This window comes from Sphaerodactylus townsendi, linkage group LG05 (assembly GCF_021028975.2).
Source record: "Sphaerodactylus townsendi isolate TG3544 linkage group LG05, MPM_Stown_v2.3, whole genome shotgun sequence".
NCBI lineage: Eukaryota > Metazoa > Chordata > Lepidosauria > Squamata > Sphaerodactylidae > Sphaerodactylus > Sphaerodactylus townsendi.
Window position 1 is genome coordinate 85,471,481 of NC_059429.1, and position 26,183 is coordinate 85,497,663.

At 44.0% G+C, this 26,183-nt stretch overlaps 1 protein-coding gene across 13 annotated transcripts in view; it reads right to left on the minus strand.

The window, feature by feature from the left end:
• PLEKHA6 (pleckstrin homology domain containing A6) overlaps positions 1–26,183 on the minus strand; it is a 210,594-nt gene that overhangs the window by 40,226 nt on the left and 144,185 nt on the right. For 7 of the 13 annotated variants that reach the window (XM_048497311.1, XM_048497309.1, XM_048497305.1 and 4 more), the window contains exons 5-11: positions 25,715–25,787; positions 22,285–22,385; positions 8,002–8,177; positions 6,545–7,009; positions 4,286–4,796; positions 3,115–3,201; positions 207–260 (exon numbers count right to left, since the gene is read on the minus strand). In XM_048497311.1, coding sequence (XP_048353268.1) covers positions 207–260; positions 3,115–3,201; positions 4,286–4,796; positions 6,545–7,009; positions 8,002–8,177; positions 22,285–22,385; positions 25,715–25,787 — 1,467 coding nt within the window. The remainder of the gene's footprint in view (positions 1–206; positions 261–3,114; positions 3,202–4,285; positions 4,797–6,544; positions 7,010–8,001; positions 8,178–22,284; positions 22,386–25,714; positions 25,788–26,183) is intronic. The other 6 variants (XM_048497310.1, XM_048497307.1, XM_048497306.1 and 3 more) reach the window with 2 other exon arrangements.

Genomic DNA, 26,183 nt, shown 5'->3' on the forward strand with positions numbered 1-26,183 from the left:
TGTCAAAGGAAACAGATGAAAGACACCAAAGACCTCCTCTTGCTGCCATGATGCCAAGGAGTAGGACAGATGTAGGGGTAGGGGAAGGACAAGGAGGAGAGGGATAACACTGACTTGACAGCAGGGCTTAGGGTAGAAGGTTGCAGGACGAGAGGCGGGAGGTGGGGAGGTGGAGCAGAAAGAGCAACACAGGCAGCTGGGCCTACCTGCTGGTCCAAATATTCTAGGTTTCTTTGCAACTGAAGGTCTAAAAGTTCATCCTATCAGGAGCCATTAGGCATGCGGCAAAATGGAAGCACAAACAAACAAACACAAAGAAGAAGCAAAAGCAGTTAGGTGCAACTTAGCTAGAGACAGAGAGCTCCCCAGACAGAAAAGGAAATGTTCAGCCTCACAAGCATTTGTGAAAAGAGGAGTGGTGAGTGGATGGTCACTGATCAGCAGTCCTTTCAGGACAAGATGTAGTTCCACATCCCCTACAGGGATTCTAAATGGGAAATCCTGGCAGCTCCCCATTTAGTTGGTGCTCTGTCCCAAAGTCATGCACATCTCCTCTTGCTGGGCAGGTGTGGATTAACAATATGGCCATGCTCTCCTTCCCCACAAAAAGGTTGGGTTCTGTAATGTTGCCTGGCAAGAGTTTTGGTAGGCTAGTAAAATAAGAATGCTCCTTCCCCTCCACCCCAGATAATCAATACCATCTCACCTTAAGAGTCATGTGAGAATCTTGATTTTCACACACAGCTACACAGGTGCTATTTGAGTACATGAATGTAATAATTCTGATAGTTCCTGGGTAGACACGAAGCCATTGTTATCATTAGATTGATGTGTGGTACAGGATTCAAAAATGGTTAGCCTACACCTACTACTGAGACTAAATTTGGTAAAGAAGTGCTAGCAGTGTACATTCTTCACTGTAAGACATCTGGCTTTGAAAGTCTGGGAGTAGGTAGAATTTTCCAATTCCCCAGCACTGCTCTGCTCCCAAATGCCACTCTTTTATGATCTGATTGTGCACTCAAGGCATTCATGCAGAGTTCACACAGAGTGGGGAAGTTATACTGTGACTGAGTCTACCCACACCACCTTTCACTCTAGTCCATTTTCAGTAAGTTTGCAATTATGCATTAAAAGAAATGAAAACCGGCAGCATGTGGAGCAAATCAACTTTAATACGTGCTGAACTCTGCACAGTTCACTTAGCCCACATTCTTAGCACACCAGTTTAGGGCATACCTACAGTTTAGGGCATACCTTACCCATCTTTTGTATAACCTGTGCATGGATTTCCACTGAAAAAAACTGTGAGTTCCTCCAAGTCACCACCTTTGTACAAGCCCTGTTTCAGATAACAAACAAATGCTTGCAGTTCTTTGCCTACTAGAAAAGAGGTGAGTGGGGAAGTGCTATTCTTTTACAAAGCTAAAACTTTTCTGTTATTCTCCATTCTTCTGGTGAGCAAATTGGAATCTATAATATCACTACCTTGGGTCCAGTTAAACTGCTTCTCTAGTAAGTGCAGAGCTGATCTTTATCAGTTTTGGAAAGAATTTCCCCCTTCCAAAAATGTGACTAATTTAACATTATCCTTTGGCAGCCAAGGTTCTGTGTTCACATGCAGCCAGGAGATGAAACTATCCAGATCCTAACTACTGTCTCGGTAGGAAATCCTGCTCTTTTTCTCCACAAGTACTGCTGTAATTCCATTTTACCCCTCATAGTTGGGGATGGGGACTGAGCACCTGTTATGGAAGACCATTCCTGACCTGTTCAGTGATACCAGGGTCATCTCATTGCATTTCCAATTCAGCCACATGCATCTGCTTTTGTGCATAGCTGGTGAGAAGGTGGGGAGGGGAGAGTGAAGGAAGAAGCTGCGTGCAATAGGCGTGCAACTAGAGTCTTTTCCATAGGGCACCTTGATCCAGTCTAGGATCTACTGGCATCTCTCACGGGTGAAAGGTGTCAGGCATGGTCAAGAACCTTGGCATGGAGCAAATGAAGTTGGCAGTTTCACCTGACAGAGTCCACTCAGGGTGGTTTCTGCCCCCACCAGATGGATCCTCCCCCGCAGTAAAATATCCAAACAAAGAAAATAAAACCAGTGAGGGAAAGCGGCAAAGAAAGAAACTACAGCCAAGAACAGGGAACAAGAGTGTCTACATGACTTGCTGCCCTTTGTCTTTGCCATATTGTATTGGAGGATTACAAAATCCAGCAGTAAAAGCCACTCTCCAGGTTTTTGCATTCTGCATTTTCCTTCATTTTTCTTCCCTTGAGAAAGGGAAGGTATGCAGTCTCATAGATAACATAAGCTCACTTCCAGATAATTAGGACGGTGATGTTCAGTTTAGAAAGATAAAGGGGTATCATCAATTAAGGATTCAGGATACACGCCACACCAAATTCTGAACAGCAGCCTTTAGTTCAGTCACTAAAAGAAGCATTCCTGGGTTCCAGTTACAACATTTGGTGAAAGAGCACGAAGGAGGAGTGGCAGGAGCCCTTACCCTGTAACATCCAGACAGCCTGCAGTGGGAAATAGGCCTTGCAGTTACAAAAAGCCCTGGCTCCTGTGATGCTCCACCATTTTCTTTCAGAGAAGAAAAACAAACCAAGTGAATTGCACCTCTTTATGACTGGATGTTCATTCAGAAGATCTACTGCACATTGGATGTTATCTTGTGCGAGGAAGGGGGGAAAGGTGTTCTGCTCTCCACCATAGTATTAGAATGTTCTCCCTCACAAGTGCTGAGCACATAAAAGATGAGCTGGAGCAATGATGTCTTCTCATCCATAAATCAGGCACTTAACTGCTTCCTTAAGTCTTCCAATCAAGGGTATCACACACACACCCATCCGCAACAGATCAGGTAAATAATGAATATCTTTGCCAGTTTGCATAGTTGGTGCCATGCGTACCCAAGACTAAAGAATTTCCACTTGATCTCATACCAGAAAATGTTCTAGGACATTTAAAATTTTTCCATGGCCAATAAGCAACTTCCCATCACATAATATCCCTGCCTCTGTATCCCTGCCTCTGAATTAATCCCAATTTAGGAAACCTAACATATCTACTGGAATATTTGGATGCCAGTTGGTACATACCATTTTGTCGTGGACTGTAGGAGATGCTGGGTAGTTGAAGGGGAACACTCCTGCAGGGACAGGCCTCCTGTCACCCAGATAATCATACTGAGAAAAGAGAAGAAACCATACACATGCATGAGTGGTTTATATCAATAAAACTATGGTCTGCAGGGTAACTAATCCCAGTACTTTTCCCAGGACACAAAACAGTAATCATGATCTGCAGTACAAAAATGAAGAGGACAGATGGCTAGACAGGGTCATTGGGAAAGTTCTGGTGGATAAGACCAGTTAGGAACATCAGTGAGTTGTATCATGGACAAAAATATTTCTTGGAAAAGAGTGACTGGTTCTGCAAGACGGATCTAGATGTTTTATTAGGAGAGGAGGAAAAGGAAGGGCAAGTTTACCCAGGGCTCCTGCCCTTAAAACCTCTATTACCACTCAGTTCCTGGGCTGCCTGCATCCTTGATTCTGATTATATCCTTCATATTAGCTTGCTCTTTATGCTTATTAAACCCACAGGCCAAACAGTGATGAACAGTATTTTAAACCTCATCATCAGCCCTTTCAATGCTTTATACTCCCCATACAGCCGGCATACCAATTCCCTTCAGTCTTCATATGTCTGCTGCTGTGAACTATTGAGGGTTTGGAAGCACTAATACCTGGTGTTTGATATGAATGAGGGCTTATTAGTTTGCTCCAAAGCCCTTGTTTTTCATCTCCTGGATCATGTGAAATAAATAAGAGACTGTGTCTGAACATATGCAGATTTGTACTTCCTTGAATGCAGAGTGACCAGAATAAACTCTGACATGTTTGGGATCAGGGAAAAAATGTCTAGAACAAATTTGCTAGCCCAAACAATTTTTGTTTTAGAAATTAAACATAGCTTATGTCCATCTCTGCCATTTCTCTGACCCTGATATTCTAATCTAGGACTGCTTCTCTGATTCAGTCTGTCAACATACATCTTAGTCAAGACCTAGTGAATATTCCATAATCTATCATGGTAATTTTACTAATATTCTTCAGGATCAATATTCAGCAAAAATGCTGATATAAAGATTCAGTCATCAGGAGTGTGCTAGTGATCCTACCGTATCCCCTTCCTTTTCTATTATTGCTCTTCTCCTGGAGGATAGCAGGAAAAACTGATGGGAAGAATGTAGTAATGGGGGGTTACCTTTGGGGAACTGACTGATCGCCTCATCATGTAGGTTGTTGGCTCGGCATAAATCTCCTCACTCCGGGCAGGCATTCTTTCAAAGCGGGCACTGGGTGACCTGACTGGGGAGTATACTCTGGCTCTGCTGTAGGAACCTTGGCTTGGTGAGCGGGGGACTGACCGGGAACGAGGTTGGAGTGACATCCTGCGTAAAGAGCCTGAAGCGGCATCCATTTCATCATAGTAAACTGGTGGTCGTGTGGGGCCTGGGATCCAGACGGGCACATCCTGTCTCCCATAGCCAGGCTGTTCCTTCCAGTCACGCAGTTGGTATGTGCCACTGTTACGGAAGGAGTGCCGCTTGTCATCAACAGACCACTGAGGGCTCACACGCTCATAGGCAGGCATAGAGCAGATACTGTCAGGGCGCACGCCAGGGGGGTAATACTGGTAATCCTCTGAGAACTGAGGGGAGTACGGGGGATAGTAGTCAGGAACTCTTCGGGACATTGGGTAGAACCTGGTGGGGCTAGATAGCCAAAGGAAGAAAAAGAAGAAAGTAAATTCTGGAGCTCTCAAAGAAAAACCTGCAATGTTCTAACCAATTATTTTGGCTCACCCAACACTAGCTGCTGGACTCTACATCCAAAGTTGACACAATCTAGTACAGAACCTAGTTTGTAATTTTAAATTCTGGGTACCTTCTAAAGGTGCTGATAATAATGATACATATAATGCCTAGTCATGAGTACTGGCGTGTTCTCAATTATGCCCTTATTTAATAATAGGGCTGCAATGTTCTCATTAGTGTATATGCTGCAAACTTGATTAACATAATGTATATGCCTGTTTTTATCTATAATATGTTCAAACTTATGTGATTCAGTTCTGCTGAAAGCCATGCTAAAACTCTTGGGCATATCTTTAGATACTTCCCACAGCCTAGTAAGCAAGATCTGTAACTCCAAACTGCACCAATTTACTGATAGTCAGCAAAGAAAAAAAAAAGGGACACTAGGCCTCTGTGATAATGTTGCATACAGAGGTTTCAACTGGATGGATGTTAATAGTGGGACAAAATATATGGGCAGGCATGCTTTCAGTTCATCAGCTGGAAAAGTACAGAGAGCTGAGAGAGGAGGAGAAGAGAGTTTGGATTTATACTCCACCTTTCTCTCCTGTAAGGTGACTCAAGGTGGCTTACAAACTCCTTCCCTTTCTCTCCCCACAACAGATACCTTGTGAGGTAGGAGGGGATGAGAGCATTCTGAAAGAACTATGGTTGGCCCAAGGTCACCCAGTAGGATTCACGTGTAGGAATGGGGGAAACAAATCCAGTCCACCAAATAAGAGTCCAGCCACTCATGTGGAAGAGTGGGGAATCAAACCCAGTTCTCCATATTAAGAGTCCACTACTCTTAATCACATCACCACAATTAGTAGCACTTAGGATTGTACCAGCACTGGGACAATTCTAAGCACTTCTGCTCATAAGTCAGTTCCGTTTTATTCAATCAGGCTTACTTCTATGAAAGAGTCTAGGACTGCGGCCTATACCAGGGGTGGGAGAGGAGCCAGTCATGTAATTATATCCAGTTTTTAAATCTCATTTGTTTATCATTAAGGTGGTGTTAAAAACATATTCCACAAAGTTGCCTTAAGACCTAAACAGAGTGTAACTTGCTTTTTTCTACCTCAGTCAATGAGCTGGTTTGCTCAGTCAAAACCACTTTCTTTTTCTCTGGGTACATCAACACTAAACGTCAGTCAATCATCAACTATTTAATAGCCTTGCCCAAAGGAACCCTAGGAAAGTACTGAAAAGTCTTTGTCAAGGCATGTTCAGAGGTTATGCTGTCCATGATAAATTCACGAAAATACATTTACACGGACATAGTTGGACATAGGGGTTATAACATTTAAAGCTGCTAACCATACTGATCATGCTGATCCTCTGAAATGTCTTCATGCCAGACAACAGATTTATAATCCTGGAAGGGAGACTCTACACAATCAAGCCAATCCATCTGTTAAGCTCCTTACAGATGTAAGCAGTTCTCAGTAAGCTCTACATGGAAGAAGTGAGATCGGAATCAGCCTTCAGAAATTATACCTCACAAAAATTATCAGTTCCTGGGATTCCTTGGGGGAGATGAAAGGCAAAGGAACCACATCAGATATACTGTCTTAAGTTTGTGGTGGACACGGCCTTGTCTCACTGTTAGGGGCTGCTATTCTCAGGGAGAGAAGCTCCCTGGAAGTGTTCAGCCATCTTACCTATGGAGATCTTCAGGAGGTGCAGTTCCACGACGCAGGTTTACCCACTGCTGGAGCTGTGTCATAGAGCTCTTCCTCTGTGCAATCTTCTCAGGATTGGAGCGGGGAGCAAAGCTCCGACGAGGCACAGCAGTGTCACCATCATGTTGTGGGTAGGCCATGCTGCCAGGCCGGCTAGGAGAGGCATATTGCCAGCCATTTGGCTGTGTTGGTCTCTCCACCCCAGGTGGCACATGGGAGGCTTCAGGATAAGGACTTCCAGGTTCTGATGGTATATCTTGACTCACAATGCCGTTGGCTTTTACCAGTGGCTCCTTCTTGCTCTCTACTCGCTCTTGTTTCCTTTCAATCTTCTCTGAGCCACGGCCATCACCTTCACCTCTGGTCTTGGCTTCTAGCTCAGGTTTGGCAGCCTCCCTGGCTGGAATACTGCGGTGGTGGTGGTGGTGGTACTGGTGGTTCTTACTGGGGGGAATATTTTCAGAATCAGTTTCCTCATGCCTGGTAAGCATGAAAAAAAGATCACTGACAGCTACCTGACTATCACTATGTCCCAGGGAATGGGTTCCAGACTTTGTGTTACAGGGTTTCCCCCCCCCCCCCCCAAAAGTATTTTGTCACTAACCTGGTAGTCTAAACTCCTTAAATCATTGGTCACTGTGTTGCCTTCAAGCTTCTGAAAAATCTCCAGCTTTTGCTTCCTCACAGCTCATCTGAGGGCCATCAAAGTTTTTTGAGCATTATCTATTTTAAAGAGCTTTATGCCTTTTCTACTGCTGCAAGATTTATAGGTTCTATAACTTGTTCTCGCAGCTGTTTTCAAAAAGTTTCGTGGAAGACATTACATTTATTCTTGGAAGGACAGTGATGCTATGTTATTTAATCAACATATTCACAAAAGCACAGGATGAAAATCAAATTTATAGAATGTTAACTTATTACACTAATGGTCATTCATTTCTGCCCGTATCCCCTGAAGGAACTCAAACTTGAAATTTACTGCCAAGGGCCGTGTGTGTGTGTGTGTGTGTGTGTGTGTGTGTGTGTGTGTGTGTGTGTGTGTGTGTGTGTGTGTGTGACAGCAAGGTTCATAAATTACATTAGGGAAGAGTGAGCACGCATGTTAGAACTGCATTCAGGGTTGACAGCACCACCTCTCCGCAAAGCTTGTGAACACAGTCACAAAATGTAGGCTTTGTCTATGCACTTAGCGAGCCTCATAAAAGCAGGATTCCTAATTGCATATTCTAACCCTACATGCAAACATGGTATGCTCATAAATTCTGCTGAATGAATGTAAGAATGTGGTGGCAGAGATAGTGCCACAATCCTGCTCTTGCCTTCTATACATTCACTCTCCTTTAATACAACTTGTGGCCAGTCCTATAGTCAACAACAAGAAGATAGACAGTTTCAGATCACATCTCATGGTGTCAATTTCCCCCTGGAGAGCTGACCTCTGAGTGGGTGGGATTTGCACCCGGGCAGCCTCGCCCATGGCTTGGATCCAGGTCTCCTGCTCCTCGTTGTTCTCAGCACTGAAGAAGTAAGTCCGGATGCCAGCGTGCTCAGCCTGGGGAGAAAGCGACTTCTTGTTACTCCCCCGTGTCTCTTCCATCCAGCACACAGTCACCTGTTGAGATGGGAGAAGTGCACAGAAAGAGAGATCACTTTAGTTTAAGATTATACACGGTCATTGGTGACACTGGACCTTCTTTGCTGTAGCCTCACTTTTGGTCACATAGAAATATAGCCTAGGACAGTTTTAATCAATTTTATTTGCCATGGAAAATTGAAATGAAAAGTTTATTTTCAGGTCAGATATAAAAGTGATTGTACTTTCTTTGGTGGAGGGCATGCATTCAAAACATTTCTGTTAAAATGCTGGATTTTTCTTTCAGACTTTTCTAAATTACAAGCCACAGGGGAATTTTGTCTCTTGATATTTTAAGCTTCTGTTCCAACACAAATTGGGAAGTGCCACAATTGTCAAGCGGATGAAATATGTTTGCAAGCAGCTTAATCATGCAAATGACATGGCAAACCAAGGCCTTGATCTAGAAAGACAGAGAAGCCACTTCCATGCACCACTAGAAGGTGGATGGCAGCCCACCCACCCCCTCCCCACGGTACACTTCTGCATGCATGAGCCTCATTCAGAGGGGGAAAGCATGCAAAAATCTGGTTCAGTACATAGATCATCCTTGTTAAATTGGGGAGCAGGTGTGTGTGTATATGCACACTATTGTAGAATACAATACATATGTTATAGAAGGCTGTATCTGTTAAAGTATGTCAATAGTCCTAGCTGTGATCCAAAATGGCAGTCAGGTGGGGAACTCTTCATTCAGAGGTGGTTTTCCAGTCCCTGCATTTATGTTATGACCCTGGCATTCCTTGGAGGCCTCCCATCCAAATACTAGCCAAGGTCATGGCACAAAATTTGTGACTGGCCCAAGATCATCCAGCAGACTTCCATGGCACAAGTAGGGGTTTATACCTGAGTTTCCCAGGTCCTAGTATAACACCTTAACCACTACACCACACTGGCTCATTGCTTTACCCATTTGGAATATAGTAAAACCACTTGTTGTTTTACAGGGAAACCTGTAGCATTGGAAAGGGAAATGAAACTTTTAAAAAATGACCACAAAGGGACACTAGGTCATTATAAAGTCTTGTGGTGAATTAAAAGAGGCATTTTGACCATCCCAAGGTCAACACCCAAATCTCCAGAAATTTCCCAATGCAGAGAATAATGTGATAGAACCTAGGAGTAACCAGTAGGGGACCTGCAAGGTGGCATAGGAGGTTAAGAGCTCGTATATCTAATCTGGAGGAACCGGGTTTGATTCCCAGCTCTGCCACCTGAGCTGTGGAGGCTTATCTGGGGAATTCAGATTAGCCTGTACACTCCAATTGGGCAAGGTGGGCAGCTGCCCAGGGCATCACCTTGTGGGGGGGCATCAAAATGCTGGGTTCGTTTTGGGGTATTTTAGTGGTTTTCCATTTTTGGCCTGCAAGGGGCGCAGTTTTTAGGCTAGCGGCACCAAAATTTCAGGGTCTCATCATGTCCTTATGCTATTCCCCAAGTTTGGTGAGGTTTGGTTCAGGGAGTCCAAAGTTATGGACTCCCAAAGGGGGTGCCCCTATGCCCCATTGTTTCCAATGGGAGCTAATAGGAGATGGGGGCTACAGTTTTGAGGGTCCATAACTTTGGCCCCCCTGAACCAAACTGCACCAAACTTGGGGGGTATCATTAGGCAGTCTCCTGATGAGACCCTGAAAGTTTTGAGACTGTGCCTTCAGAAATGTGCCCCCCACAGCCTGCAACCCCCATTGACAGCAATGCAGAAAACTCAACGAAGAACAAAGATTCTTGGGCAAATTTCTAGGATGTTCCTGCAGGGGGTGCATTTTTGGATGTATTGGCACCAAAATTTCAAGGTATCATCTGGAAATGATGGCACCCCCCAGGTTTGGTGCAGTTTGGTTCAGGGGGTCCAAAGTTATGGACCCTCAAAGGGTAGCCCCCATCTCCTTAGTAAAGAATGGGGGATGGGGCACCCCCTTTGAGGGTCCATAACTTTGGACCTCCTAAACCAAACTGTACCAAAATTGGGGGGTACCATAAAGAATGTTTCCAGATGATACCCTGAAATTTTGGTGCCGATACATCCAAAAATGCGCCCCCTGCAGGAACATCCCAGAAGTTTGCCCAAGAATGTTTGTTCTGCATTGAGTTTTCTGTAATGCTGTCAATGGGGGTTGCAGGCTGGGGGGGTGCACATTTCTGAAGGCACAGTCTCAAAACTTTCAGGGTCTCATCACGAGACTGCCCTTATGATACCCCCCAGGTTTGGTGCAGTTTGGTTCAGGGGGGCCAAAGTTATGGACCCTCAAAACTGTAACCCCCATCTCCTATTAGCTCCCATTGGAAACAATGGGGGATGGGGCACCCCCTTTGGGAGTCCATAACTTTGGACTCCCTGAACCAAATCTCACCAAACTTGGGGAATAGCATAAGGACAGTCTCCTGATGATATGCTGAAATTTTGGTGCTGATATGTCTAAAAAGGCACTCCCTGCAGGCACCAATGTCCTGGTGCAAAAGAAAATTGGTCATGGTGGAGTGGTCGCCCATGGGGGGGGGGGCATCCAACTCAGGTTTTGCCCAGGGCTACAGTTTGCCCAGGGCTGCCTCGTTACGCCCCTGGGCTAGTCACAGCTTCTCGGAGCTCTCTCAGCCCCACCTACCTCACAGGGTGTTTGTTGTGAGGGGGGAAAGGCAAGGAGATTGTCAGCCCCTTTGAGTCTCCTACAGGAGAGAAAGGGGGGATATAAATCCAAACTCTTCTTCTTCTTCTTCTTCTTCTTTGCACATTTTCTGAGGCTTTTCTCAGATTTGAAGAAATATCTGAATTAGGTTATCCATAGTCCCAGTCTTCAGATTTAAGTATCTGCAGATGGGGCCACGCTGACAATTAGATATATTGAAGATATAAATTATATTTTCCTAATCTCTCCCGGGCGGACCTGGCCACTGTGATCCATGCAACGGTCACCTCCAGGTTAGACTATTGTAACTCGCTCTACGCGGGCCTTCCCTTGCGTCTGATTCGGAGACTAAAACTGGTTCAGCATGCAGCAGCGCGTTTGCTCACAGGCAGCGCCATTTATGATCATATTCAGCCTGTACTACGCCAGCTGCATTGGCTCCCAGTAGAGTTCCGAATCATTTTCAAGGTGCTGGTGTTGACCTTCAAGGCCTTACGCGGCCTGGGACCCTCATATCTTTTAGACATATCATCACCCCATATGTCCCTGCACGGCCTCTCCGCTCTGTGGAGGCCAATTTATTAGTGGTCCCTGGCCCCTCAATGATGCGGCTGGCCTCCACACGGGCCAGGGCTTTTACGGCCCTGGCCCTGGCCTGGTGGAACACTCTCCCTCCGGCTGTCAGGGCCCTGCGGGACCTCAATGAGTTCCGCAGGGCCTGTAAGACGGAGCTGTTCCGCCGGGCCTTTGGAGGGACCAGCTGCTGAATGGCGCCCCCCCCCCCAGTTGGCCCTTTACATCTGGGCCTGTCATCTTGGGACTTGTCCTCCTCCTCCGGGGAGAATTTTTAAAAATGGGGTTAGTCGGACGCCTCTATTATTGTTCTTACTGTTGCTATCGCTGTTTTAATGGTTTTAGTTATTTATCTATATTAATATTGTATTTATACTGTACACCGCCCAGAGCCCTTCGGGGATGGGGCGGTATAAAAGTCCAAACAATAAATAAATAAATAAATAATCTCAGAGTACAGATATATAAATGCTAAAGATGTTCAGTCAGGGAATTCTCTCATAAGCTTTTGTCTAGAATGAGATATGCAAGCATGTTCAGATAATCCATGTCCCTGTTAAGATACATGTAGGTATCTCTCTATTTCCACCAATTTTCATTTTTTGGGATTTTCCAAGTTGTTTACTCAGACAAAAGAAATCAGGATTTTCCCATCCCACCTTCCTTTAGGAATGATTGGAGGTGAATAAAGCATGCAGGACAATTTGCACTCATCAGTCTTGATCTTTTCTTTGTGGCATGCATGCATTTGGAAACAGAAGGAAAATACTACCTATTTGGTGCCTGGGTGATGGCATTGTAGACGGGGTATCAGAAGAGATCTCCTGTCGGAGGGATCCTCTCACGGAAAAAGAGGGAAGACAGAGAAGAGGTCAGCCACACCCAACAAGCAATTCAATGGGGAGGACTATCAAGAAAGTAAAGTGGCAAAGGGGGCAGAGTTGGTCACCATGGAAGAGTGGATGAAGCAAAATTGTGGACATATTCAATGCCTTCTCAAAACTAGAGAATCATTTCTGTCTATCTTTAAATTAATCTATGAGAATCTGCGTCTCATCCCATGATTCAGCCTTAGTACATATTAGGCCTTAACACAATTACACATGAGTTCTCCGCAATTCCTGTTTATGTGGAACCTCATTAGGATCAGAACCTCATTAGGATCAGTACTGTGGAGCACATGCAGAAGGAGCATCAGCATTCCCCCCTGTATTATTTCCCAACCTGATACTGTCTTAGGGGGGGGGGGCGCATGATTTGGGGAAACCCTGGGTTCCCACAACAAGCCCCCAAATTCTGCACAACACAAAAAAGACACCCTGAGGACAGAAAAAAATGGCACCTTGGTGAGGAACTCCACATTTCCCCCCAAGTCCTCCTCAGGATGCCTTATTTCATCTCAAGATATGGCAATAATACTGTCTGTATTGAGCTATATTTCAGCTCAAGCCATCTTTTTTTGAAGCTGCTAAATTGTGGACTTTTTCTGAAGTCATTTTCAAGTCGTCTCCTGCTTGCTGTGCAAAGCTCAAGAGCTGAAGAGACATTTTATTTTTCCCACTTGACCATTAAAGCTCTCTTGTCAGTTTCCTCTGCCACTTGCGCCTGATATTTTATGGTGCTGCAGTGATTCTCCATGCCTGCAGCTTTTTGCCTAAGGTTTCCCTGGGACATTTGCTCTGCAGGCTCCGTTGCGGCACCTTTCAGCATGAAAAGTACACGGTTGTACTCAGCTCATCCTGCCAATTCCATCAATATATAGTTTTCTCTTTTTTTGTTTTCGATGGGCTGTTTTTGAAGACATGAACACACGATACAGGTCATATGCTTATGTCTTTGAAGACAGCCAACTGAAAATTTAAAAAAGGAAAAACTATATATTGCTCGAATTGCAGGATGAGCTGAGTACAACCGTGTACTTTTTGGGCTAAAAAAGCACCTAGCAGTGGAACATGTAGAGTAAATGTCCTGGGAAAACCTTAAGCAAATAGCTACAGGCATGGAGAATCCCTGCAGCACCATAAAATGTCGGGTGCAAGAGTTTTAAACTCGGACAGGAGGAAAAGCCTCTTTTTCCTCTGATGCCTTTTTTGCTCATGAACAAAAAATAAGTAGGCGGCTTTTTAAAAAAATGTCCTCAGGACATCTTATTTGTGCTGTGCTTAATGGACCAGAGTTCTCACTGGGACTGTTTCAAGCTGCAAAAATGGTTCAGAGGGGATGGTTGAAGCCCCTTCTCTCTATATACCATTGTCCTGATCATGACCTGCTCTCTACTCTGGAATTCTTAGCTATTTAAAGTATTTAAAATATTTATACCCCACCTCTCCAGAAAGATTGTAAGTCCATTGCAACTTACAATATTAAAAATCCATACATACAAAACCCATACAACAAAAACATAAAACACAAATACATTTAGCAGCACAAAACATATAACAGCAGCAGCAGCCCAAGAATTAACATTGCATTAAATGAAAACCAAGAAGGTATAAAACCATATTGCTTAAAAACAGAAGCAGCTATATCAAAACGGCATCCAGTTAAAATGCAGCATTAAAAACAAAAAGGCTCAAGCTGAAAACATCACAGAAGTAAGTCACTAATCTAAAAGCTCGGGATAATAATGATGCCTTTGCTTGGTGCCTGAAGGATTGCCGAGCTGGTGTCTGGAAACTCTCTGTAGGGAGTGAATTCTACAACTTGGCACCACTGCTGGAAAGGCCCTGTTGCTGATTTTCACCACCTAGCTGCTCGCCGAAGAGGTACAAAAAGCAGAGTTTATGAAGGTGATTGCAACTGCCAGACAGACGCATTCCTTAGGTAATCTGATCCATCATTAAGGTGCCTAGTATGACACACATGCTCAAATGCTGATCAGATCATTGGACACCCTATGCTGAATCATTATGGAGTGCAATCACATACTTCTCCTCAGGCAACACCACGGAGCCCCTCTGCAAATGTTTAAGCTTGCTGTTCCTGGCTGCCCCATTAAAATAATGAAAGAACACAATGGGGCTGCTGAAAGGCAGGGTAGAAATATGCAGCTAACTATCACTGTAAATTAACTAAATGGCCTCCAGCTCCCTCCGACAAGCTACATTGATTATGCTCCAAGAGACACAGAATGTTGACAATCCTTGGGAATCCATTAAACAGCATACAAATACCATCACATGCCCTCAAGGTATCCCATCTGGAAAAAAACCCCCAAAACTTTATGATGCCATTTCAAGAAGCGGCAGGCAATTTATGAATTTATGTGCAATATAATGGAAGGACACTTGCAGCAGATGTTTATAAAGAAAGTAATGTATATACATAACTTAATGGATTTGCTTGTGTGCATGGGCATCATGAACTTCGTTAAATGTGCTGGGATGTGTTTGCATATGGAGCGTCCTGGATTACCAGAGACATCTCCAACTTCAGTACATTTTTATCTGCTCCTTGTTTCTCTTGCTGTGCCTCTGATTTTTAACAGGATTATGCTATTTGTTCCTGATAGCTCTTCATTTAGAAGGCAAAAAAAGAAGATATGTTTGCTCATGAAAACCATAGGGATATAAATGTCTTTTCTCTATGACTTCACTATATATGCACAGACAGGTTTCTATTTCATTTGTTTAAAGAAATGAACATATTTGTATGCATATGTTTTGAAGGTGCATATTATTACATGCATCTCACTCTGAAAGGTGAGAAGTTCCACAGGCTAGCACATAGCGTGGTTAGTTCCTTTTGTGAGACAGAGAATTGGAGTCTTAGGCTCTGCTACAGAGATCCCCTGACCACATCAGATCCCCAGACAGAGTTCCAGCATCCTCCAGGGAATCCAGCTACCTCATAATAGTCCATCTACTCTTCTCTCTGTGTCTGTCCCGACCTAAATTGTCCTTCGTTTTCATGTGTGTGTGCACATTCACACACCTGCTCACTCTCTTCAGCTTAGAGGTGTAGTTACCTTGCCCAAGCCCTGATGGGTTGCTCAGCTAGAGCCATTAAGTCCACTGAGGGGAATATATACATACATTCATTAATAAACACTACCACTCATTTCATCATGTAAGAAAGGCTGATGTCCAAGCCCACAACATTTGCATAGTTTGTACACCCCTATGAACTTTGAAAGTACCTTAATACTGTTTAATAGGCAGCCTGATCTTTTCCACTCCTGCAGCTCTGTCTGCACTGGCAAAATCTTAGGCTGTGGTAGAAAAAAACAATGTTCTCTCACAACCAAATGAGGGAGAGCTGTTCAGCGATGTGCCACTTGTTCTCGAAACTAAGTCATAAGCCATCTGCAAGCCTGAAGCTGTGCTGGTGTTAAGACAGGCCCACCCCTACAGCTGTTTGGATGTGATGCCAGGAGGTGTAGGAGGCCTGGCCTCTCCCCATTCCTTCTTTGCAAAGGACCGATGTGTTGCACGTTTCTTCCTAGAGCTGGTGCAGCAGGACAAAAAGCTGCTGTTGACTTGACATAGGAGGTGGCACCAATAACCAGTACAGAAGAAGGGAGACAAGGGCTGCACTGCACATCATTGGAGACGACACGATCACAGCGCCTATAGCAGTTATGTACCTCCTGGATGATCTTGTCCACACAGGAAAATTCATTTGCAAATAATTTGTACAATGCAACAACTTCCAATGGTATGTGGACACAGACCAGGCTTCCCCCTTGTGCCTGTGCTTAGAAGTGACTGTTCAGTCCTGTACTCAGTTGCTGAAACTCAGCACATCACAACAGTGGGCTGTAAGTATAAAACTCTGGGAGTGTGGGTGTGTGTGAACATGTTAGCAAGTATTCAAGTTGCGAAAGTGTCTGTGCCAACCAAGTTACAGATAAAAAGTCAGGGTAGATTGTGAAGGAGTGCCATTAACTGTACAGTTGTAACTATGTGTTTCCTCACCTGGCACTTGGAAAGGCTGTTTATTCCCACGGGGGAAATCCTACCTTTGCCCCAACTCCTGGTGTTTGCATTTCACAGCTTTGTTCACTGCTCTTTTAGAGTCACACCCCTTGCATGGAAATTTGACAAGTACAAACTAATTAGGTGCTAAGCAAATTGCAATGCATTGCCTTTCTATACCACTCTAGTTCAGGGGTAGGGAACCTGCGGCTCTCCAGATGTTCAGGAACTACAATTCCCATCAGCCTCTGTCAGCATGGCCAATTGGCCATGCTGGTAGGGGCTGATGGGAATTGTAGTTCCTGAACATCTGGAGAGCCGCAGGTTCCCTACCCCTGCTCTAGTTGAAACTAGTCAAAGAGGGAGACAGAAAAGGAGTCTCTTGCACACTGACATTTAGGGCAATCTAATTATAGCATTGCCACAGGGGCAGCTCTGGATCAATGTCGCCTTTCCTAAGGTTGCTGTCTTTATTTGGAAGGAGAAGGAGGAACAAGAATGCAAAACCAACAAAGAATCAGTCTTAGTGAATGTGGAAATTGCTTCTACTCATGAGACTCCGAGCATGATTTTATTACTTCCTGAATTCAAATTCTCACTCACCCAGAAATGGCCTTTGACAATTCACTGTACTTATTAATCTAGCCTACTTCACAGGACAGCAAAACAGATGACTTTAGACATGCCACCCTGAATTCACCGGAAGACTGGCCAGGAATAAATGTAATAAATAAATAATAAAAAGTGACAATTTCTTCAACACCCTACACACACACACACACCCCAATTTAGGAGATTAAAGAGTTTTACAAACATTCTCCAAGTTAAGCTTTTCCTGCTATCCCGTGTGAGTGCTAGAGTGGCTAGCTAGCCTGAAGAACAAAGACCTGTCCCTTTACTAGAGGTTTAATGTGTGGAAAAGGCCGATGGAGCTTTTCATTACATGGAGGTAAATAATGACCCATGAAGACTCTATTAAAGGGACAGGTAATTTTTTTTCCTATGTCAGTTTGCAACCTTCGTTAGTTGTTGGCATTAACCCTTTAAAAATGGGTAGCAAACACTGGCTTAACAAGATCTGCACAAAACAGCCATTGCAGGTTTTTTTTTCATTATACATTTTAAAAGGGTTTTCAGCAGCAAGACCATCTCTTGTCCGACTGATCAGCTAATTACTATTGAGAGTCAAGTTTTGATCAATGTAAAAAAACTCCCATGACTCTTCATGTTTTATAGTTTGTAGAGTCAACAAGACATGATTTCCCTCAGATGCCTAGGCTCAGAAAAAAACGTAGAGTCCCTACAACAAGCTTGAGGGATTGAAGTCAAGCATCTAGAAATAATGCATTTTAGCTGCTACTGTCTTCCCTTTCCATCAGCCCTCCCTTCTTGGCAAGAAGCCAATGCCATTAGGGTGTGAATAGCTCCTCCATACAGCTCTGCAGAGACAACATGGAGGTTACATAAGAAGACAGAAATGTCAGTGGCAATACCATTGCTATCTAAAGACCAATGGGTATTTGTCTGCCAGGCTTTTGTAGCAGCACAGTTTCCAATAGGAAACAAACAAAAATGCCTCTAGTCTCTTTAGCCCCACATATCTTTGAACTGCAGGAACTCCAGCACTTTAAAGTCTTCAAAGCACCTCATATACAATAGTTCAACAATCCTTACAATGACCCTACAAGGCAGATCAGTGTTACTATTCCCATGTTGCAGATTTGGGGGAGGGGCGGGGCATGGAGAACAGTGGCTTGCTTTAGGTCACCTGGGCTGCATTCAGATGTAACAAGGTAACATTAAACCAAGATGTAAACAAACCTTGTTTATTACTGTGCTCACATATGGGATTCATTTCTCCCTTATCTCTCTTCACTTTTCATGCAGAACATCATTAAGGAATGACTGCAGGAAACTAAAACCAGTTACCAGAATTTAGGCACATGGATTAATGGAAATTAGTCTCTCCTCCAAGGCTGGATTCTAAACGATAGTTTTATCCAACCTTACAGCAAATTCCAGTTAGATCTAACTCCAGGTAACTCCAGGTAACTCATATCTGCAGGGTTGCCGGGAATAGTCTGGCAACCAGATGAAGACAAGCACTTACTGTGGAGTGGGGTAGGGGGGATGAATGACAGGACCTCCAGAGTGATCCAGAAATGCTGGCATCATGCCAGGAATGATGCTCTAGCATTTACTGCAAAACTCTGGGTGAGAGCTACAGCATTGCCCCAGTGTGGCGCCAGTGCTTCCAAATCATGCTGAAACTGGAAGCTATCATTGCCCCCCACCCCATTTTGCTTACCTATTTCTCCCTGCTGACCAGCTGAGCATAGACAGGCAATGGCAAAAATTGCTGGAGTTTGCCCGCCTTAAGAGGATACCTGGCAAGCCAGTGCAATCAGGGTAGTATAATTGGCTTCTAACAGGTGTTCCTTCATCATGCTATGTGGCTGAAAGCACAGTCATAGCAATAAACCATGTCCATGTGGCTGATAACTTTAAGTAGCTTTGGGGTGATATTTGTGGTGAGACTTTATGTGTAAGCACTAGACTACAGAGCGGGGTTGCCAAAATTTTACAGCATGGCTACATCTAAAATAGCCAAGAGGCTCAGAAAATGCTGAGATATCATGACCATTAATAATATTTACTGTATTAGTTCATATCAGAGAAAAAACATGAATGATTGAGTTCTTTACAAATGAATGGTTTATTCACTTAAAAAAATATTTTGATGCTGCCTTTTCACCCAAATAGGGTCTCCAATGCTGCAAACATCAAACATTAAAACACTTTCACATTACACATTTAAAATCAAATATATACACAATAGGTCACTAAAAACATATAAAGAGACATCACGCCAAAAACCAGGGAGAGAGGCCCAAAACACTAATTGGGGGTATGCCGAACAGGAAAAAAAGACTCCATCCATTGTCAGAGTGTAGCAAACCAATCTCCCTGGGGAGGGAGTTCCACAGTTTTGGCCTCATGACCAAGAAGGCCCTTTCTTCAGTTGCTGCTCATCTAACTTCAGATTGTGGGAGCACCCAAAACATGGTCTCCAAAGATTACCAGAGTAGATGGGTAAGTTCATAAGAAAGAAGGAGGTCCTTAAGGTATGCTGGATCCAAATCATATAGAGCTTTAAAAGTTAATATCAACACCTTGAAGTGAGCCCAGAAACAACCAGCGTAGATGGGAAAAGACTGGAGTGATATGGTTCCTACTACCCATTTCTGTTTACATTCTGGCCAAAGCAATCTGTACCAATTGCAGCTTCAAGTTAGCCTTCAAAGGCAGATCCACATACAATGGCTTGCAATAATCTATACCAAATGTTAACAGGGTACGCACTGCAATGGAAGATCTCCCCCTCCCCTCTCCCCAAAATGATGACTGGCATACTTAAATCATCGAGATGGCAATTATATAGGAATCTTCAATATCTTCTGAGTGTTTTCTATTTGTGATGATGTCAGAATGGTGCCCATAAGCAGAATTTTATATTCTTGAGAATTCTAGTACTTTAACCCACTTGCTGCTAGTGGCCCATTCTGAAACCTTGTCAGTTAGGCTGACTTCAGCAACTCCATCTATGTCCAGGGATGGGGCTGCCTCCCAGCACCTGGCAGCCTGTTCCATCCCCCTCCTTGTCACAAATGCTCTTCCAGGAATCTTGGGGCACCACACAACTGACAGACCTGGACTTACCACAAGGAGCAGGAACCTCCAGGAAGCCAGCAGCAGGAAGGAACAGCAGAAAAAATGGCAGGAGAGCCTGAGCAACAAGAGCAAGCCTCAACAGTTCTGGGGAACAGGGTGGAAGCAGCACAGCCCTAGCTAAGCTGCAATCAAAAGTCCACAGCAGTCTTAGAGAGTGGGGTGGGACCGGCTCATCCTCAGCCAGGTTGCAATCAAGGAAGTCTGAAGAGCCCATCTTAAGCTGGTAGGGCAAGACAGACAGCTCACCAGCCACTAGGAGGCTGGAGCAGCAACCTCCTAAGAGGGATAAAAGGGAAGCAGGGCAAGAGGGAGGAAGCTGGTATGGTGCAGGGGCTTAAGTTTGCAGGAGTACTGTTGACTACCTGACAGAAGTAAAGAGTTTATGCATAAAAGCCAGAATCATGTCCAGTTTGTTCCAGAGGGTAGCCAAGCTCCTACAAGACCAAGGTGGCCTACCTTGCAAGGGTGACTGGTAGAGGGAATGCTCACAATCTATATCTAGAAGTCTCAAAAAGCTTGCAGTCTGGTGATACTAGGTTGAAGGCTTTACTCCTAAATCTAACAGCAATAGCAGTGCTGACCTACCCAGGTCCAGGAGTTCCCAGAGGTCATCCATAACAATGGTAAGAGCTATCTCCACCCCATGGCAAGTGCAGAAGCTGGACTGAAATGGGTCCACGGTCAATGGTTTCGGCAGAAAAGCCTGGAGCTATTCAGCAACCACTGTCTCAATTACCTTGCCCAGGAAGGCTAGATTTTGACACTGGGCAGTAATTGACCAGATCAGACAGATCTAGAGATTTATTTTAAAAAGAGCAGTCTCACCATGGCCTCTTTTAAACTACTGGGAAAGGTCCCATTACTGAAGAACAGTTTGACCATTTCCCTCAGAGGAGCCCATATTTCACCCATGACGGCTTTTATCAGCAGAACAGGCACGGGTCTATGAGGCACAAAGGCTCTCAGGATTCTGTCCACATCATCCTGGAAGAGTCAGATGAATTGGTCCAATGAAGGACCCAAAGCTGGCCAACAGGCCTGTAGTCTACTTACTGCATCAAGACTGCCCAAAAGGTCCTAGCAGAGAGACAAGACCTTATCCACAAAATGCCTTGCATAATCATCACAGTTGAAAGCCAAATCCCTACCAATTTGGTGCCTTTCAGTCAAGGTCATCCGTAGTCATGTTATCCTAAATAACTGAGTTGGACACAACCTTGTGGGTGCAATATTAGCTGCAAAATCACACTTTTTCACAGCTTTCACCACCACCTCATAAGCTTTCATAAGCATCCCAACTCACTTTGGCCATCTTAGCTCCCATTTTTTCTTTCTCAGCCCCAGGCGTACCATGGTTTGGCACAGGAATGCAGAGGGTTTTGGGGATACGATCTCATCCATGGCTTCAGAGGGCCGGTTATTCCAGTCCTCTGTCAGCTCATCTAATTAGTTGTTGGGAGGCATCAGGTTCCTCAAAGCATTCCAGAATCCTATTGGATCCATTATTCTCCACGGGCAAACAAAAATCAGTTTCCATCTGTTAGTTCACCTTGGCCCCAATTTTAAGTGAATGAATGAATGTTGTGCAGATGTAGGTTTGTTTATTTTACTATCATGCCACTGTTAAAGGCATAGGAGCAGGGGTGGGATTCAAATAATTTAACAACCGGTTCCGGTGGTGGGATTCAAATAATTTAACAACTGGTTGTTTACAAGCACCATTTTAACAACCAGTTCTGCTGAAGTGGTGCGAACCTGCTGAATCCCACCACTGCACAGGAGCCCTACCCCCTAAAAGCTAGTTACCATACCCTAGCTGAGGTGGTGGTTCATGCTACTTGGATAATCTCTTAAACATTTATTTCCTGGTGCTAACGCAACTTATTCTGTTTGTTTATTTATTACCTTTATTTCCTGCTTGACCAAAGGCAGGTTACAAACATAGAATTTAATCCTTACAGTAGAACTATTTCAAACAAGGTAATTCAGCTATTCCTATTGGCCAAAACACTGATTTCAGATCTTCAGTGCCTTGACACACAGACCTCTGTGCAGTTCCCAGAAAGATGGCCACACTAAAGGAAAGTAAGAGCAGATGAAGAATGGCAGAACAGTGTTATCAGCATCAGACTTATTTATGATTCTGCCACATAACTAGACATACACCTGGATTAGCACACCCAAAGACCTCAATCACTGTACAAGAAAAAAAACACCCTGCAACTTCAGTCATGCACTGACCTTAAAGGTGTATTTCCTGCTGATGTTATCTGATGGCTGGACAGCTGCAACCCGGAAGCTGAGAAGTGGGATGCTGCCCAAGATGCTTTCCTCCTTCTCATCTGCATAAAGGAAGACCAGAGACCAAAAGAATTAGGTATGTCTGTCCACTAAAATGTCAGAGATGTTGAGGTAGATCATCTCAGTCAACATGCTCCTTCATCCCCAGTGCAGAGCAGGAAACAACCAAGAACTGCTAGATTCCCGTTTGGGCTAAAATAAGAGACTGAGCCCTGAAATCAATAATTTCTACCTGTGGAAGACTACTCCTTTGTGTGCTTCTTATTCCCTCTGACTCAGGCTCACAAGCTCACTTACACACTCCAGCACGTATCAGTTACATTTATAGCTCACAATACTGTCCAGTTAATTATTCATGCTCACTCTCCAGCCACACTGTCAGAGAGAAGGCTGAAACAGAAGACCTCTGAAAACTAAGGAATGTGAGGGATCCACATATTTATAGAGAACATTGCAGATATGAAAAACACTTGCACCATACCTCAAAAATATCAAGAGTACCAACAAAATGGATATGGGAAACTTCCTATCACTGGGGGAGCCTTGATCTGGCATCAAGAAACATGAAAAGGGAATATGATTGATGTTTGATTTTGCTAAAATCTGTTCTAAAAAAATTACGTTCTAAAGAACAGAATATGCCACATATAAAATAGATTGGAAGCCACCATCTTGCATGTGCTATCCTCACTTTCTTCTTAATCCCCTCCTTTTTGCAGTACTATTATCAATCCATCTTACTGAAATTGGGCCTGAATGGCAAAGATTAATCCTTAGTAGGAAGTTCAGAGAGAGGGAGAGAAGGAACAGCCGTGACTTACCGTGGCTGCCATTGCTGATGGGGAAGGGACAGCCTCCTTGGTGCTGCCTCCTCCCCCTTGCCTTGCAGGCTCCTTGGGGCTCGCGAGGCTTCAGCTTGCCGGCAACACGAGGCCTGGAAGGTCATGGCCGCCAGGCAGTGACGCTTGGCGCCTCGACGTCATCTGAGGAGGTGGGGCCGGGCGGCCTATTTATGCCTGAGCCCGGCCTCCCCACCTCCCCATTTGCTGAAACGTGTGTGTTTCCCACCCACCTCTCCCTGTTTTTTGGTCTGTGTTAGTGCATGCGCTGTATTGCTGTTATACGGCGGTTTGCGCATGGGGGGACTTGATCATCTTAGCTGGGGCAGCGGGACCAAAAATACCCGGCTGTGGTGGGAACCCTCCTCCGCGAGGGTTTGGGGTGGAGCAAGCCAAGGGAGATTCACCTGCCCAGATGCTGGAAGCTTAGGATGGCTTCGCACTCCATGGCAGCAAAGGAGTCTTCAGGAAGTGGCGACCGCTTCCATCTGGAATCCTCACAGCTGCTCCAGTGTGCGTTATAATTTTTCAGCGGCAGGCGTGCAGAGAAAAATTTAGGTGTCTGGGGGACAACAATATTTGGCTGCCCAGTACACATACCATAAGATCAGACCCCCATGCTGCGCCTTATGCTTTTGTTTACCTTGAACCAATTTTGTTAATAAATGTTTTTATTCCACACACAAATGTTGTTGTATTAAAAGTTCTTTCATTAGCAGGAGGGTATTAGCTACTTCCCTCAGACAGCAATGAATGCTGATAGCACTGGCAGGGAATTTATTCTTGTGGGGTTGTTAACAGAAAGAATCAAAGATCCAGGCCATTATTCCAGACGAACTATCTCAAACCCAGCCACCAGAGATGTTTTGTACATTTTATAATTGAATGGCTGCTGGAGATGTTACCATAATGTAGATGGAGAAAAAGATGTAGTTACTAACAACCAAGCCTACACTGCTATACATTCTCTTTCCCTTGCACACCATTCTTGTTGAATTTAGTGCAATAAAATGCTTTATTAAGGATTTTGGGAATATCAAATATTGTTTGCTTAGTGCAGGGATCTCCCAATATATTATAAAATGGGAGTCTTCATTGCTATAGACAATTAGCCTTCAGAATCTTGTAGTAATGTCTCAGCTGCCCACAAGCACCTTTTCTTTAAAAAAAAGTCAGTAAGGGCAACTCAATCTCAGATTCCACATAAAATTGCCTCAGCCTGTTAGCAGAGATTTGCTTCTGAGATAGTCTCAGGAAACAGGCCAGCATGAAAGACAATCTCTGTAGAGTCACCCCAGGAGAAATGACAGAAGGATGAACATACATGTGAGTGGCAAGGGGAAAGAATTCTCCCAACTGCAGTGGCTCACCAAGGGAATTATGCAGCCATCTTTGAAACAGCTAGATAACACTGCACCAAGGAATATTCCCATTGTGTAGAAACAACTGTTTACCAACATTCAAACCATGAATCTGAGCTGGTAAGCTATCTTTTTGGAGGGGGCAGTGGAAGTTTATGGGAGGATTGCAGGCATCTATTTAGGAGTTCACATCATGTCTTCATGTCTACATGCACCACTTTGCATGCCATTTTAAATAAATTTCTGTTTCTGTTTAGAGGCTGTCTATTCATCATTTTCACCACATGAGTACTCTCTCTCTATTTTATAGTTGGACCACTATGTTCTTCAAAGATTACAAAAAAGAAACTGGCTATATTATCCGACAGCAATGATGAAGGATCATGGTTTAATGGAAGAGCATCTCCTTGGCTAGCAAATGGTCCCATGTTCAATCCTCAGCATTTACTGTTGAAAAAGGGTTAGCCAGTAGATGATAAAAACCTCAATCCAAGATCTTGGAGAGCTGCTGCTGGGGAGTGCAGACAATTCTGACCTTGATAGAGCTGTGGTCTGACTCGGTATAAGACAGCTTTTTGTGTTCAAATATTCCCCAAGAGAAAGAGGGAAAGAATGTATTTGCAAGTTCCAGATTCAGTCCTAGCCCTCTCCAGTTACAGGATCTCAGACAGCAAGACTTTTCTCTGGAGTTCCACTGCCACCAGAATAGACATTATTTGGGCAAACTGACCAATATGTTCAAACTGTGATTGATGTCTTTCTGTCTGAACCAGTCTGGCATTTCATATGTTCTCATCACAAATGCTATTTCACTCTATTTCATTAAAGATCTCATGCAACAGGTGTTTGAAAACCCTTTATCTGCCTAAGAACCTGAAGAACACTCCCAGTCAGAATAGACAATGAGAGCAAAATGACATGGTAGGAAGCAGGTTCACACATTCCTGAATGTTCAAGGATCACCTTACCTCCATCTATTATGTGGATATGAAAATATTGCTTGCCAGAAGAACACTAAGAGAACGTAGCTTTACTCCCATTAGGAAAAGGAAACGCTCAAGCTGTTGTGTTTGATTAGAGCTAAAACATACATTTCAGAGTTTGTTTTGAAACTGTTCATGGGCACCTCATAGTAAAAAAATATTTTGAGATCTTGGTTCTGCCACATACCTTTGTAGTAGAAGAGGCAGCGATCCACCAACACAAACCAGCGCTTATTCCATTGCTTCACTCCTGAGCTGGCCTGAAAAGAGAGATCAGAAAATGAATATTATGTCATAATGCACAGCACTGAACACAATCCCAGTCAGGAAACTTCCAAAAAAATGTCCCATTAAAAAAAGAGCATGACTGATACAAATACCTAAAAAAGTAATAGAAAAGTATAATTCTTTAGCTCCCTCCAACAGATCTCAAAAGAGATGGCACATAAACAGGAGACTTCCAAAGCAAACAGTGCAATGGGACCCTGAAAGTCTCATGGAAAACCTATCAAGGTTCAAGGTGGGTACAACAATGTCCTTTGGGGAGGGTGGGGTATAAATGCAAATATAAATAAAAATAAATTGAGTAAGAGTCCACATGGGTCCAATTCAGTTTACACTGGGTTTTTACATGGGAATCTTGAAGAGGAAAAGAC